The following is a 17,802-nucleotide window of genomic DNA, read 5'->3' on the forward strand; positions in this document are numbered from 1 at the left end:
AAACATTTATCCTGAAGAGAAAATTCTCTAAATCCTTCCCCATTTCAATTGGTCCAAATTTCGTGATGTAACAAGAATCCTTGAGCCACTGACCATTGTCCAATGTCAATTGCCCCCCCCCACAATTTAATTAATTTTGCAACTAAAAAGAAAAAAAGAATATTTTAAGAAGGAAAAAGGAAACGCAAATCTGAGAAGTGTTTTTTTGTGGAAGTGAATTTTACCAAGTGGAAAGGAAATGTAAACTAATATGTCTTCTTTCTTAACTGTTGTCGTTCTTGGTGAATGACGATTGATAAAAACAAGCAAATCCACCACCCCCATCCTTCAGTCCCCACCCGTCAACCTGTGTCAAGCATAAAATCAAACCCCACTGGTTGGCAACCAGAGAAAGAGAAAACGAGAGAAACGTGCGCGTACACCAGGGATTGTTCTTTGCCATTTTTTACTCCAAAATTGTTTAACACAGAACAGAATCAAAAGTTTCCTAAAATGGAATGAGAACAAATACGGAAAGCAAAGGAAAAAAACATCAACATTTCACAAAAAATTCTTTGTTTTCAATAAAAAAATTTTTTTTAAATTGGACCTTTGAAAATAATTAATTTTCTCTCTTTTCTCCAAAAAGTTATTTTCTCTGAAATCTGGAAGAATTAAAGAATGACTTCTTGTTACGGTTTGCCTTTCCTTTTCTTTGGAGTTTTATTAATTCTTGGGAGTATGGCAGCACCGAATTTAAATGGTAAGTAGCAATTCCTTCTTTCATTGTTATATTTGAAAACACAAATTTTTTTGTTCTTTTTCAAAATTTTAATATCATATTTGAATTATGAATTTGTCCAATTTTCCTGTGAGTCACTAGAAAAGGTACTTTCAGTAGATATCTGAAGACCTCCTTAGTTTTATCCCTTGTTTCTTTATAGAAAACATTGTCAGTAAAAACATAATAATATATTAAAAGAAATTTTATTGGGCATATTGTGTTAATTTTGCTCCAAATTAAATTTTGCCAATGTTTCTAAAATTTTAGCTAATCTTTGGAAATTTTTTTTTTTTTTTGCCAATCTTTTGAAAATTTTCGAAAATCTTTTGAAAATATTTTACCAATTTTTTGAAAATTTCTTTCATTTTGTTATCTAATACTAGAAGAATAAAAATAATTCTCCAAACAGAACAGTTTTGCACCTTTTTAAGAAGATTAAAATCAAAATATGTATAGGATCCTTATTTTAATTTTGATCAAAATCCATTACATGATTTTGATTCTAGAAAATATCTAAAATTTAAATCTTAAAGAAAAAGATTAAAATTTAATGAATCTCGCTTAATTGGTATTTAATGACTATTGATCAATTTCAATGCAAATCTGAAATATTTGAATTTTCAAATTAGAAGCTGGGCTCATATTATGCCACTCTGAAACCCTTTCAAATACTATAAAGAAACTATTTATTAATTGATGCTTGATACCTATTGTTAAAATTTCACAAAAATTGGTAATATCTGAATTCTTATAAAGGGTTTCTACCCCCTCTTTTTTTACTCGTTTTTTGCACAAAACTAAACTAAATATAACTCACAATTGGACACTTTTGGTTCAAAAATCCATAATGATCGGTTATCAGTTTAGTAGTGAATCATGTACATTCAAAAACAAAAAATATAAACATTGAACTAATTTACACATATTTTATATAGATTGAAAAGTTAATTAAAATTAGCTAATTTTATATAGATTGAAAAGTTAATTAAAATTAACTAATTCCCTGATTTTTTGTGATGAAAGCGAAAGTAACACATTGATTAGTTTTGAAAAAAGTAACGAATTAGTCTAAATTGTATTTTTGGTTCGGAAATAAAATTATAAATGTCAGTTTAACTTTCTAGACATGATCTTTATTGCATTATTTCGATCATTCGGACTACTATCTTTATTTTGGATATTATTCTCACGTTTTGGCCAATACAACACCCAACTTTCCTCAAATACATTTTTCGAATATTTGAACTGAACCTTCTATTCAATCATTGCTTAGGGTAGAAAGTTTTCATTCTCTTAGTAATGATCAGGAATTTATTTCATTCTTCCCTGTAATGAAGATGAAACCTCCAACCCTAAAAGATTATCTCTTAGAACTGATTGTTACTTAAGACTTTTATCCATTGCAGACGGGTGGGAAATTACATAGAGATTTCCAAGTTCGACCAAGATTCTTGAGTTTGAAAAGATATTCCTGGGGAGTATTGAAAGCTGCATCGGCCAAAACGTTGTGGATATAATATCTAAGATGAGAATAGGAGTCCTAATAATCTAAATTATCAATCCTCATCTTTATCTAAAGCGTTTCATTGTTGGCAACCATGTTTGAATGAATTATGAAATTAAGTTAAAAATGATCTTTCTAACATTGTTCATCGTTGCATCAAATTTGTTAAATTTCATAAAAATTCTGCATTTGTTTAAATTTTTTAACTTTGCAAGTTTTTAATTGTTATGCATCATAATAGAAAGCACATGTCAGCCATTTAAATCTATTATTAATGTATACAAAATGGCTCGTATGTCTTTTCTATTATAACCCTCTGAAAGTAGATTTGAAGCTTTTATGCTGCAACTTGAATTAAATTCAAAGGTGCCCCTATCATATAAAAGAACTAATTTTTTTTTTCAAATAAAAAAAAAGAAAATTAAGGAATTAGATGTTGAATTATGAAATATATTCATTGGTTTATGTATCTTCAACATTTTAGATTGACCAAGAAGTAATGGCGTTTTTGCAAGAACAAATCTTTAAAACAAAAACTCAGTAGAAATGAAGTCAAAATGGATAAAAAAAAAAAAAAAACCAAACATTTTGCTAAAATTTGACAATAGTTTTTGTGTATCTAAATTTTTTAGATGAGGATTGATAATTCATATTATTTGGATTATTTGGACTACTGTTCTTATTTTGAGAGTTATTTTCACAACGTTTCAACCAATCTCACCTCTGATCTCCTTCATGTGTTTCATGTTGAACTCGGGAAGCTTTCACTCGGAAATGTGCATGGAATTTCAAGCAGAATCCTTTAGTTAATCCAGAGGATTAGCATGCCCTTATTCTGTCAGTCATGGCCGATAGAAATCCTAAGTAATTTGCAATTATATTCTAAGTTTTTACCAAGTACCTTATCCGTTATGCCATGGGTTCTGTGTGGCACAACAGATAATGTACTTCGTAAAATTCAATCGTGGATGACCTTCTTCTGAAGGTTTAGGGTTCAATCCTCAGTGTTGGCGAATACAATTGCAAATTACTTAAGACATGGCTGACGAAACAAGAGCATGTTACTTCCGTGGGTTAAATAAAGGATTCTGTTTAAAATTCCAAGAAGATTCTCGAGTTTTACAGAAATATTCTGTAGTTTGACAACGTATACCTGAGGAAGATCGGAGCTTACATTGGCTGAAACATTGTGAAAATAACACTCAAGATGAGAACAGTAGTCGAAAGAATCCAAATAATATGAATGTTTTTGTGTGTATCAGTTAAAAAAATAATGAAGGGTAAATAAATCCTTGAAAACCATAATGTTACATTAAGATGATTTTCAGAAAACCCTGGTCCCCATTTTGGTGAATAACAACAGAAACTGAATCAGAAATATCGTCAAATACTTAACACTTAATTCTTTGTTAGAAATTCTTTATCAAATAGTTTAGAGATTTTTCCATTGTTTTATTTGAATTATTCAGACTAGCAGGACCTGTGGAAATTCCACAGGGGACTCATTCATATGTAAAATATTGATATTGGCATTCTGTAGATGTTCAGCGTAAATGGAGACGCTCTGATATTATTTTACCTATTTTGTTAAAACTGCAAAAGTATTTATCCAAGATAGCAGGGATGCCTGGCGAAGCCAGGTCGTAAAATATGCTTTAATATGATATTTTAAATCTTGCAGATTTCGTATACATTATTATAGAATTAATGTTCTATCGATTTTTATATATTATAAAAAATAAAAAATATATCTATATGATTTGGGTTCATCAGCTTGAATTGAAACCGAATCTCAAACTTATGAATATATATATATATATATATATATATATATATATATATATATATATATATATATATATATATATATATATATATATATATATATATAACTTTAGTTCCTTAAGTTATAATCGAAACCGAAAAATCTTATGAAGAATTCTTAGTAAAGTTATTTAAAAAAAAAATAGATTATTGGAATGGCGTTAGCATTAATTGAAACCGAAACCAAAACTTATGAGGAATTCTTGGTAAAATCATTTATAAAAAAAATAGATAACTTAAGTGCCATCAACTATAATCGAAACTGAAACCAAAATTATAAAGAATTCTTAGTAAAATTATTTATAAAAAAATTAAATAACTTGACTTCCATCAGCTATAAACGAAACCGAAACTAAAACTTATGAAGAATTCTTGGTAAAATTATTTATTACAAGAAATGGAAGTACATAACAATTAAACGACCCGGAAATAAGAGTGGCACAGAAAATAACACACATGCTATCGTATTAATATATAGATTACAATTCTCATTTTGGTTTTAAGTGCATCATCATTATCATCATCATCATCATCATCATTTTACATGCTGGCAGGTGTTGGACAGTTTTTAGAAATTGATTTCTAAACCAAGTTATCTTTGGTTAGGTCTTTATTTATCCGCTTTTTTCTCGCCACTGCATAGACAACTGCTCTCATAATAAATAAAACTCAAAATAAATGGGGAAATTTATTTTAAAACATTTTTAGCTGACAAGTATTTATATGGTAAGTAGAGAACAGCTCTCCGTCCCATTTGAGGGTTCTTGATATGGTTCAGAAATGTATCTGCAATTTAGTTGACCCTCCTACCCTTCCTTCTTCTCTGCCCCCTCTCTCTCACAAACATATCTTCTCTCTTCTATAAGTACTGTTATGGCATGTGTTCTTCAGGATTTGTTCCATGCTCTCTTTGCTCCAGGTCTTCAACAATTTGCTGTTTCGATACCTCATATTATTATCTTCCTATTCTAGTAGTTTCTTTCACAGGTTGTGGAACATTTTCCTTACTGAGATTAAGGTCAAGGAACATCTTCTGTTTTTCAGTCTTTCTTCCTTATTGAGATTCCTTAATCTCTATACATCAAGTGACTTCATGCCTTGACTACAGCGACTTCCATATAAAAAGAAAAAGAAAGCCCATCCTTATCACTTCTTCCCATACTTTTCTTGCCCTCTCCCTGTCAACCGACTCTGCTGCATCAACTTTTTTTTAATATCTGTTAATCCAAGCATTCTAATTCATTCTTTCAACGTGACTATACCAACAATGTTTCTTGCTTTACACACATCTCTACATTTAACAGATTTAATATTCCTCTAAGTTTGTCTTTGACTCACATTACACATACCCTGTATCATTATAATATCATTTCTCAATGCATGTCCTCTGTTCTCACTAGCCATGTTTCACTTCCATACATCATCACACTTCACTCAAGAATCTATATGAAATTTTGAACTGAACACTTTGCCAGGGGGTATATTGTTCTCATTCCACTAGCCATAGCCATGTTATATAGTTATTATTGCCTGCGATGAAGATTAAACCTGTAACCTTCAGAAAACTGTAATTTTAAAATGATTGATACTTAGCGCAGTGTTGATGCAGAAAGCATCTGTTGTACCAGATTCAAAAAGATGCACCTGAAAAAGGTTGGCGATTACAAACATTATGAAAATAACAACTAAAGGCTAGTTGTCTAAAAAAACTAAATTAACCAAATTGCAGATTTTCATCTAAAAGATTTTCATCTAAAAGCTTTTCATCTAAAAGATTTTCATCTAATAGCTTTTCATCTAAAAGATTTTCATCTAAAAGCTTTTCATCTAAAAGATTTTCATCTAAAAGATTTTCATGTAAAAGATTTTCATGTAAAAGATTTTCATCTAAAAGCTTTTCATCTAAAAGATTTTCATGTAAAAGATTTTCATCTAAAAGATTTTCATGTAAAAGATTTTCATCTAAAAGATTTTCATCTAAAAGATTTTCATCTAAAAGCTTTTCATCTAAAAGATTTTCATCTAAAAGATTTTCATCTAAAAGATTTTCATCTAAAAGATTTTCATCTAAAAGCTTTTCATCTAAAAGATTTTCATCTAAAAGATTTTCATGTAAAAGATTTTCATCTAAAAGCTTTTCATCTAAAAGATTTTCATCTAAAAGATTTTCATCTAAAAGATTTTCATGTAAAAGATTTTCATCTAAAAGATTTTCATCTAAAAGATTTTCATGTAAAAGATTTTCATCTAAAAGATTTTCATGTAAAAGATTTTCATCTAAAAGCTTTTCATCTAAAAGATTTTCATCTAAAAGATTCTCATGTAAAAGATTTTCATGTAAAAGATTTTCATCTAAAAGATTTTCATCTAAAAGATTTTCATCTAAAAGATTTTCATGTAAAAGATTTTCATCTAAAAGCTTTTCATCTAAAAGCTTTTCATCTAAAAGCTTTTCATCTAAAAGCTTTTCATCTAAAAGATTTTCATCTAAAAGATTTTCATCTAAAAGCTTTTCATCTAAAAGCTTTTCATCTAAAAGCTTTTCATCTAAAAGATTTTCATCTAAAAGATTTTCATCTAAAAGATTTTCATGTAAAAGATTTTCATCTAAAAGCTTTTCATCTAAAAGCTTTTCATCTAAAAGATTTTCATCTAAAAGATTCTCATCTAATAGCTTTTCATCTAAAAGATTTTCATGTAAAAGATTTCGAAAATATTTCTATGTTTTAGACTGTTGTCCTCATCATGATTAAAATAAAAATGAACCAGTAAAACCTGCTGTGGTATTTAGCTTTAGTCAGGCTATGCTGGCTTCCTCCAAAGGAATAAGTTTACAAAGAATATCAAATTTATAAACGGTTCCTAATGACATGTATATGTGGTCAGGGGAAGATGACATACAGCATTTAGCATTCCTAAATAGTCAACCATCTGTTACTGGTCATGCTCTACACCGCTTAATGAGAATGGTGAATCAATCTAATTATACCGTGATTGCTGCTATTTTTTTTTTTTTTTTTTTACAATGTTTTGGCTTTTTTATCATAGTCGGTCATCAGTTCGGAAATATTGTCAATTTATTAATATTTGATGCACTTTCGATACATATTCATCTGATTCTAAATTCATAAAAATCACATCTCATCATGTTTTCTTTTACTTATTAAGGCTAAAAACCACTCAAGTATAAGGGTTAATGATATGGATAGATTTTAAGTTGAATGGTGAAAAATATTATAAGAGGATTGATAATAATGAATGGAATGAATAAAAATTGATGACTTGTGAGAAAGGTTATTAACAAGTGCTCATTGACATTAGTTTTGAAGATAGCCATGTTGTAGTCTCCAGGGAAGTAATCTTCTAGTAATGTTTACCATAGATAGGAAGTTCTTCAAAAGAAGTTGTTCATGGAAATATCGTTTGATGTTAGGTAGACAGAGGGAGAGGGAAAATTTCTTTGAGCTGTAGTAGAGCGACAAGTTCTTATTGTCACTGTCTTACAATGAGGAACCAGTGATTGTTAATTGATTTAAAAGCTTTAATCTGCAAATCAAATTTTTGCAAAGCATTGTAAGCACGATCATTTTTTACAAGAAATCGATCATGATATTGCACAACTATTTACCATACGATAAGTTTGATTTGAAGAAAAATAACATCATTTGTCACCTTTTCAGCCTTGTGTCATACCTTCATACTTGTTGTTCTTCTTATATATGCTTTTTAGTAATCCTTCCAGACTGAGACTTGTTATCTCGAAATCAAAGCTCCTTATTTATAATTTCCAAAGGACTAAGTCTAAACAGAACTCATGGAAACTAGAGGAGGTTTATTCAACTGGATCAAATCACTGGACAGTGTGGGAGGGCAAGACACGGAGAGAGATTTAATCATATTTTGTCAGCCATATCATTTTACATGTCTATGCGCTGCATGCCAAGAGGCAATCCCACAACCGGTCGCAGTGGAGCTTTTTTAAATCTAAGGCAAATTTGACAGTTTTCACAAACCTCCTCAATCGCCTTTATAAATTCCTTGTCATTGAATTTGCCACTTTTTTTAACCAAGGAAACAAGTTTTTCCTTCGATGCATGAGCAAACTGTCGATGAAGTTTTTCTGCTTTTTTTTTTTTCTGTGAAAGAACACTGACCAAAATTCTGAACATGTAATACAATGTTCTTAGTACCACTATGATCCAACAACTTATTTGTTAAGGGGAGACAATAGTGCCCTGAAGTTGTGGTCTTTAGTTCAATACATTTATCAAAAATCCAGCACATATCTTTCCGGAAATCTAGCACTATTCCTGCTGTCTTCATTGATTTGTGACTTAATAGAAGAGGCAAGTCGTTTTTCACAATATCTGCTTCGATATAAACTCTTATACCTCCGAGTGTAACCGGAAATTTAGCAACTTTAATTGCTGTGACAGCCACTCCATCACCAAAACAAAAACTCCGGTCTGAGTTCGTATACTTCACTAGTTGCAGGTCACTTTCATTTAAAGTATCTAAATAAACATCAAGCCACACTTCGCCAGCCAGTGTGTGAGTACAAGCAGAATCCAAGACTGCCATTCCAAATGTTTCCTTTACAAGATTTGAGATTTTTTCATTTGTACTGTTCAAATAAATATTTTCTTGAATGAACAACGTAATGTGTATTTGTTCTGTCGCTTCTGTAAACCTGGGCGTATTTCTAGGACACTCTCTAATTAGATGGTTCGGAGACTGACATTTGTAACACAACAACACGTTTCCACTTCGGTCACATGGATTAGATTGTCCTCGACGAAAACGCCTTTTGTTGTTACCCGGTTTAGAATAATTATAGTTGACGATTTCGGGCTCTGATTTCACTGCCGGTACATTTTCATCACGATAAATGTCACCAAATACTTTCTTTATCGATTCCTTCATGTTTTGATACGTCAAAACAGAACACGTTGTCCGCGCTAATTTTTCGTTCTCTTCCGATATGTTAACCGCGTTCAAAACAAGAAAAGCTTGCACTCCTTCCGGTAGAATAATGTAGAATTTTTTTAATCTTTGGTACAAAAACTCATAACGAACAAGAAAGTCATTTATACTGGTACCTGACGATCTTTTATAAGTGTAAAATTCCTTAAAAGTCATGTAAGCGCGCGTGTGTTTATCCTTTAAATATATGTCATCCAGTTTCTTTATTAAGATCTTCAAGCCATCTCGTCCGCCGATGTCACTTGTTGGCAATTCACGGACACATTCTCTAATATTCGGTGGTAGCGTCAAAAACACTGCTGGCCCTTTTTTTTCCTCAGAAAGATCCGTGAACAACGACCACATTTCAACGTCTTGTTTCCAGTTCTCGTAAACATCCTCCCCCTCCAACAATGGAGGTTGTTTGTTCGAAGTTGCCATATCCGATATCCGATCTGTCTAGTGCTACAGACAAGCTGTACAAAAAAAAAAAAAAGCAGAAAAACTTCATCGACAGTTTGCTCATGCCTCGAAGGAAAAACTTGTTTCCTTGGTTAAAAAAAGTGGCAAATTCAATGACAAGGAATTTATAAAGGCGATTAAGGAGGTTTGTGAAAACTGTCAAATTTGCCTTAGATTTAAGAAAGCTCCACTGCGACTGGTTGTGGGATTGCCTCTTGGCAATAGATTTAATCACACAGTTTGCATGGATTTGAAAGAGTTCATCCACAATGAGGTGTGGATACTACATCTCATTGATGCCGCTACCAGGTATTCAGCGGCAACATTGATCAAAACAAAGAAGAAGGAGGAGATCATCAAAAACATCTTTATGATGTGGATTACCTATTTCGGATCTCCTGTTCGTTTTCTGAGTGATAATGGGGGTGAATTCAACAACGAACACTATAGACAGATGAATGAAAAACTCAACATAGAGACCTGTACTACTGCCGCAGAAAGTCCATTCAGCAACGGTACTGTAGAACGTCATAATTTGATAGTTGCTGAGGCAATGAAAAAAACAATTGACGATGAGAAGTGTGAACCTGAAATTGCCTTGGCATGGGCTATTTGTGCAAAAAATGCCCTCCTCAATTACTCTGGACACAGTCCAAATGAACTTGTATTCGGTTTCAATGTAAATACACCCTCAATTCTGACAGACCAGTTACCTGCTATGGAGTCCTCTACTACAAGTGACATGGTGAGAAAAAATTTAAATGCTCTCCATAGTGCAAGGAGAAACTTTTTGGAAGCTGAGTCCAGTGAGAGAATTAGGAGAGCTCTCAGGTCTAATGTCAGAACTTATGCTGATGAAGATTATGCTACCGGAGACCAAATCTATTATCGGAGGCAGGGTTTTAAAGGATGGCGTGGTCCAGCAAAAGTGTTAGGCAGAGAAGGCCAGTTTGTCTTAATCAGACATGGCGGAGCATTTTATAGGATGCATCCGTGCCAATTGATGAAAGTGAATAAAAACAACGAAAAAAGAACAAAAAAAGCTGAAATGCTGGGAAACACTACAGAAGGGAAGAATGAATACCTTTCAGTTGAGGAGGAGGAGTTGCAGAATCAAGTGGTAGAAAGTGAAGATATAGACAGAGAAGAAGTTGTTGATAGTTCTACCAGTTTAAGAGATAAGACTGAAAAACCTGGCCGAAATAAGACCATAACTTATAAAATAAATGGAAGTGGGGAGTGGAAGAAAGGAAAGGTTATGTCAGTACAGCCTAAATCAACTGGCAAATATAGTCATTGGATCAATATAGAACCTGAGGATGAAAACGAGGATCAAGTTTGTATCAACTGGAATTCTTGCTATGCACGTGGATGATTTTGTTTTCTGTGGAAACACAGAGTTTGAAAGGGATGTGATTGCAACATTGAAAGAAAAATTTAAGGTGGGATCTCATGAAAGTGGAACATTCAAATATGTTGGACTGAATGTTAATCAACAGGAAAATGGGATCACTGTAGAACAAGATCTATATGTATCTTCCATATCTCCAATAGAAATAAGCAAAGGGAGGATACTGAGGAAAAATGATGAACTGAATGAAGAAGAAAAGCATGAGTTGAAGAGACTTGCAGGTCAGATGATGTGGGTTTCAACTCAAACACGCCCTGATATAGCTTTTGATGTGTGTAAAATGAGCAACACTGGAAAGCATCCCAAAGTAAAAGCCTTATTTGAGGCGAATAAAGCCTTATCAAAATTGAAATCCAAGAAGGGTTCTATAACATTTCCAAAATTGGGAAAGCCCTCAGATTTACACATTTTGTGTTATACTGATGCCTCTTATGCCAGTCTGGAAGATGGATCTTCACAGGGTGGTTTTGTTGTCTTTATTGGAGGAAGTACTGACAAAATGGCCCCCATGTGTTGGGCGTCAAAGAAATTGGACAGAGTGACAAAAAGCCCATTGGCCTCAGAGACTCTTGCTCTGAATGAGGGAGCTGATGCTGGTGTTTTGACTGCGGTTATGATACAAGAGGTATTTCAGTTATCTAAATTGCCAGACGTTCTCTGCAAGACAGATAATGCATCACTTGTGGAGACATTGAATTCCAACAATCTGGTAAGCGATCGACGATTGAGAATAGATGTAGCAAGGCTGAAGGAAATGAAGAGTAGAGGAGAGATACAGATAGAATGGATCAAGGGTTGTGATCAGGTCTCTGATTGTTTGACCAAGGCAGGAGCTTCGTCTGAGCTTCTAAGGGACTTGTTAAATCAGAAATAAATTATTCACTTGAGGACAGCAGCAATGTTAATGTAGACATTGGTTACCTCCCTTGCTTCAGTTACATGGTTACCTCCCTTGCTTGTGGTGATATAAATAGGAGTCGGCCATCTTGGTTTAGTGGAGTTCGTTCGTACAGTTTAGACAGACTACAAGTGTCTCAACAAAACGGACTGTAACAATCAAGAAATGGTATTCAAGACTATAGTGCAACATTTACCCATTCTGAAGGAGGAATTTTCTATGGAATTAAATTTGCAATCAGATCCTAGTCACATGTATATTCATTAGGGGAGATAATGAGTTTTTTTTTTTTTTTTTTGTCACCATTCTCCAATATAAAGCGACTGTATTTTCAAATGATCATTCATCTAGTACTAATCAGGTTCAATGTAGTTTAATCTTAGTGATCTAAGGAAATGATGTTGTAGATATTTACTTGCTGTTCACCACATCAAGATGTGACACAAGGTCAGAAGGTGGGGTATTCAAGCCAGTGCCTCTAACAAAAATTGTCTGAGCATGCCTGTCGACTTTCCCCAGTAGGGGCACCACAGACAACAAGTAATAAACTTCCCCACCCGAAATCCAGGTGGCAAGGCCTGGGAGGGTGAACCTCCTCGGTAATACCCAGGCAGCGTACTTCAGTTTAACATGCATTGGGCCACATAAATGGCCCATCACCTGTCGAGCTGATTGTCAAGAATGGATTATTGACTGGTACTTTCTACCCAGGTCTTCAAGCAACCGAAGCAGTAAGGAGTCCAACTCTGCAACATTTAAAATAATGGGAGGGTATGTAGTAGTCCTTTTTTATTTATAACTAGCGGGGAAGGGGGTACCTGGCGTTGCCCGGGTGTTTGTAGGTGTATGTATGGGGGGGGGATAAGTAATAACCCTGAAACGATGTTAAAAAAATCGGAAAAACCAAAACCAAAAAAAAAAAAAAACAGCGAAAAAAAAAAAACGCTGTGTGTATAAGGGGGGGGGGGTAAACTAAAGAATAAGCGAAGTAAAAATAATAAAGAAACTTTGCCCGCGTGTAAGATGTAAAAGAAAAAAAATAGTTTTGGTCATGAGGCTGGATTTAACCTGGGAGCCTTGACGTGGAGGTGAAACAAACTCCAACCACTTAACCATGTAGGCCAAGAGTAAGAGGAATTAATCATAGTGTTAAAATAAGGCTTATAAAGCGAGTGAAAGAGGTTTGATTGACAGATAGCCACTAAATGAGGTCATTGCGGGAGCGTTACGAGATGACGTAGCAGTATTTTATTTTTTTTTGTTTTACTTCACATTAGCGTTTATTAAATTACGTATTTCGTTTCCTGTCTAGACATCTCTCTTTGTCTATCTGTCTGTCTATCTCTCTTTCTCTCTTTCTCTTTCTCTCTCTCTCTGTTTGCGTTTGTGTATGTGTGTGTGTGTGTGTCTCTCTCTATCTCTCTCTCTCTCTCTCTCTCTCTCACTTCGTCTTCCTTACTCTAAAGACTGTTACTAAAAAAGAAAATGGCGTCTGGCTGTGTTTTTTTTGTAAAAACTTTGATCGTTAATATTTTTTGTAAGCGTATTTTTTTTTTACTTCACATTTTTGGCTTGTTATTTTTCGTTTAACTATCGTATCTAAGTATTTTTAATGTGCTAATAACTTTGGTAACGTTGTCATAGCGTAGAAGTTCATAATTTAGCTTGTGTGAGGGTTAAATTTTTTTTTACAATAACAACATTTTTAAATTTTAAATTCAGACTGCCATTAGAGCTTGCTGACGTCAAGATCACGTGACATGACTCGGCGGGTTTTAAATACAAGTTGACCCAAAATAAACGGCCCCGTGTATACTTTATGTAGAAGAGTTGGCGCCCGTATTTTTGGGGGCAATTATAAATCGATTTAAAAATATGTAATGTTTAACATTAAAATGTCACTTTTTGCCCCCCCCCCCTGCAGAAAATCGATCAGTTGACGCACTTATGATGGTCTTTTTGGACTAATTTTTCGATATTTGTCGTCCGGAGGGTGGGGCTTTAATATGATACCAAGTTTGTGAATTTTTGTTCCGTCGGTCAAAAGTTTTTAGCAGACACACAAACATACATACATACATACATACATGCATACATTTTCGCTTTTATATATATAGATAGAAGATTATTAACAGAAATTAAATGGAAATTAAATAATTGCATACTCACTGTCTTTCCTTCTCTTCTTACCATATAAATACTTGTCAGCTAAAAAGGTTTTAAAATAAATTTCCCCATTTATTTTGTTTATATGTTATTGTAAACATTGTAAACATTTTAAAATAATTTAAATTTGAACAATTCAATGTATTAAGATAAAAAGAATGTTTTAAAATTGTTTAAGTCGAGAGGATGACAGAATTCTATTTATGGTAGCTTATTCGATTTTAGAACAATTCATTTTTTCCTAACATTTTATCAACAGTATCTGGAGGTGACCTTGATCAAGTAGTTAACGACACGGACTGACAACCTGGGTGTGCCAAGCTCGAATTCTGGTCATTCCACATGAGATGTTGGAAAGCTTTTGTGGTCTCTCTTATATGTACCTGATGTCTTTCTAGAAAAAATTCTGACTATAAAGATATTGGGGAAACGAATACTAACAATAATCATTTGATTCATTTGAAATGAATGAATAATTCTAAAAAAAAAACAACAATCAACAATATCTGACTATGTGTGTGCTATCTTTTTCATCAGCCAAATCGTTTATAACAGTACAGGTGCGGCATTGCGATTTTCTGATGATCCAGCATATTTTTTAATCCAGACAAAATCACAATAGAAAACTTGACAATCCCGCTGCCTATTATTTCGAAATTATGTCTTAGTTTGCTTAAACTTAGATATTCACAGGCAAATTCAAGTGCTAGACTTGATGTCATTCATATATTAATTTCATTTTTTTTTTTTACACAGGAATCACCACTTATCAAGACCCGGACCACTCAAGGATAAGGGTTGGTGGGTACACACAATGTAATTATAGCGTAGTAAACATAAGTAGTGAGAATTTTGTAAATTGGATTACTTGGGGGGGGGGCGGTTCAGCAAGAACTTGTTTACATTGGACTTGAAGACAATCAGATTTTAGTCAGCTGGAAAACAGGCAACCTGGAGAGAGTTCTACAGGCGTGCAGTTCTAAGAAAGAAGCTTTGTTCATGGAATCTGCATTTAGGTTTAGGCACAGATAAAGAGTGCGAGAAATTATTGATAGTGGTTTGGGCTAGATGAGTGTTTTTTGTGAAAGTTGGACGAGGGGGAGGACCATAAATTGAAGCTCATCTGCGCATTTGCCATGAAAATAATGATAATGCAGAGACAGGCTCGCAACGTCTCTTCTGTGAGAAAGAGGTTGCAGGGAAGAAAAAAGGGCATCCCCACTAAGCTACAAAGTCTATTTTGAACTCTGTCAAGGCAGGATAAGCTGCTTCTAGCAGCTCCTGCCCAGATGTGGCAACAGTACTCCATCGTCGGCCATACCTGGCTTTTATATAGGTAGAGAATTGCATCATGAGTGAGATATCTACTGGAGCGGTAGAAGGATCCCATTATTTTTCCAGTGACCTTGGCAATGGATTTGATATATGTGTTCCATTTTAGGTCAGGAGTAAAGGTCAAGCCCAGAAGCTTGTCCAAACATGGAACCTCCCCAAGACAAGAGCCATTGATTTCAACCGATGCCAGATTGGCATCAGAGCATAGATGGTGTAGAGATAGAAGCTTGGTTTTAGATGCATTAAAAGCAACCAGCCACCCCTTTCCCCATTGTACCACATGCTCAAGATCAGAGGAGAGAGAGTCAGAGAGAACTTGGTCGTTACGGTCTTTCATGTGCTACCATAGATTGTAGTGTCGTCAGCATAAATGTCTACGAATGATGTAAGATTGTGATTTGGAAGATCATTTATGTAGATCAGGAAGAGAGTTGGGCCTATTTACGTACATTTAATGTTTAAGTTTCTAGTAATGTCTGGTGGTTTAGAGGCATGGGAGGTGTATAATTAGTTGTTTAGGAGGAGGTTGATGAATTATCATTTAGATCAAATAGAATGTTCCAGCAAAATGGTTGTTTTGTCAAAACTTTGGAACCAAGAGTGCTGGAAATGTGTGTTGACTTTATCAATTTTTGTTTGAGAATGTAATTGATTATTAGATGTATTCTCTGAAATCATTAGACAGATTCTAAAAATGTTTTGTAAATTTATTTTGCTACTATTGTTTCTGAATTTATTCATTTTATTCTTAAAATATTTGCTTAAAAATATATCACGCTATTAGGAAAATAAACTAATTGTATAGTCGAATTCGAAATCTTCTTACCAATGTATGTTACTGTGTTTTGTAATTTTTTTTTTTTTTTGTCAATAATCCAAACATTGTTTAAAATTTGAATTAAACAACAAATAAATTAGACTGTTTATTTTTCTGAGGAGTGAAGATGGGGGTGAAAGCTTGCTACTTACCCCCCACCCCCACGTCCTCTCTACTGGATGACATTTGCTCTTTATTTATAATAATTTCCATTCTGTAAAAATATTCTTTATTTGCTTTTGATATCTGTTTTATTTTTGAGATGAGATTTGTATCTGATGTTGCAATGCATCATGGGAAAAATGGTTGTTCATATTTTTAACTGACAATTTTTGCTTTGTTTTTAATGTGACACCAAAAATGACAAATTAAATCTTGATAAAGAAAATCCAACTTAAGAAAATGGATAAACTATAAGAACAACGAAACAAATAATTCAAAACAATACAAATAAAACCTGAAAAACAAAAATGAGTTTTCTTTTTTTGCAAAAGGAAGAAAACTATTTCTTCAAGTAATTTTAGATAATTATTCAATTTATTGCTGATGACATTTTCTGTTTTCAAATGGAGAGATTTTTTACTTGACCCAAATATCTTTTTGTTTCTTGAAACTGATATTGATTATGAAAAAAAAAAAATGTCTTCTTTCATAGCCAAGGTCAGTAGTTAAGGTCACTATTTTCTTGTTTTAAGTTTTGCAACAAAAATACTATTCGCTTCTTAAATAGGTCATTGTGTTGGGAGGTAAGGAGGAGGAGAAAGAGGAGGAGGGAGAATATAAAAAATGTATAAGAACAAAACTTTCAATCATTTCTTCCTTTTCTTTTAAGCTCGAAGTAAACATTCCCGCCTCGTTCATTTCACATTACTCTCCCCTTATGAAGAGGATTTATGGTCACAGGGTTGGGAATGGATGCGTAGGGTTTGTACCTAGCTTCTTTATAGAACTGTTCCTACAACTATCATATTCTTTTCATCTCTTTCGAAGCCGTAATGTTTGGGCGATCAGTAAGTGACTGTGAACTCTTGGATAGTCTGGTAGTGGCCGTTTCATCACTTAATCCTCATTTCCTGGAAATTACATCAGCTGGCTGATCGATTTAGTAAAGCCAGTATTTGAGCTCGGGTGCTCTCCCGATCAATCGACTAAGAGTATCTTACTCCCTCCAGTTTAAGGACACCTCTAGATGGTGCTTGACCTTTTCTCATCTTTCGGCATAGTTCTCAGCATCTCGATATTACTGTGTCTTATAGTGACATTACCTGAAGATGGACACTATTGATTGTGAACAAAAAGTTGGTATAGAAACCATAAAAGACAATGCCTTTATTAATCAATCAAAGAATTTTCTTTTTAGTGGAAGAAGATCGGTTTATTCAGCCGAGTTCATATTCGCTGTAAAACAACAACAAGATAGAAAAAAGGCACACCCTTTTGTTCAAACCAATTTTAAGCATCTCAAACGTAAATTTTTGCAGTGTTTGTTCTATCCAGACTGATTGATTTTGTCCTTTCAAATCCATCGTCTTATTGTGAAGCAATATGCGTTCCTCTTTTGGCAACAAAAGCAACACTGTTTGCCGTGGTTTTCTTCTCCTTCATTTTCTATTGTTGTTCTCGTTCTAGCCATGTCATCATTTCAGGCATTATCGATTGC

General features: G+C 33.6%; 1 protein-coding gene across 1 annotated transcript in view; it reads left to right on the top strand.

Annotated features, from left to right (window-relative positions):
• Positions 1 to 204: 204 nt before the first annotated feature.
• The window catches only part of LOC145248039 (complement receptor type 2-like), a 137,916-nt gene continuing 120,318 nt past the window's right edge, over positions 205 to 17,802 (top strand). Inside the window, exon 1 of the mRNA XM_080109769.1 lies at positions 205 to 742. Coding sequence (XP_079965895.1) covers positions 661 to 742 — 82 coding nt within the window. The 5' untranslated portion in view covers positions 205 to 660. The remainder of the gene's footprint in view (positions 743 to 17,802) is intronic.

This window comes from Euprymna scolopes, chromosome 26 (assembly GCF_053919585.1).
Source record: "Euprymna scolopes isolate OS-2025 chromosome 26, ASM5391958v1, whole genome shotgun sequence".
NCBI classification, from domain to species: Eukaryota; Metazoa; Mollusca; class Cephalopoda; order Sepiida; family Sepiolidae; genus Euprymna; species Euprymna scolopes.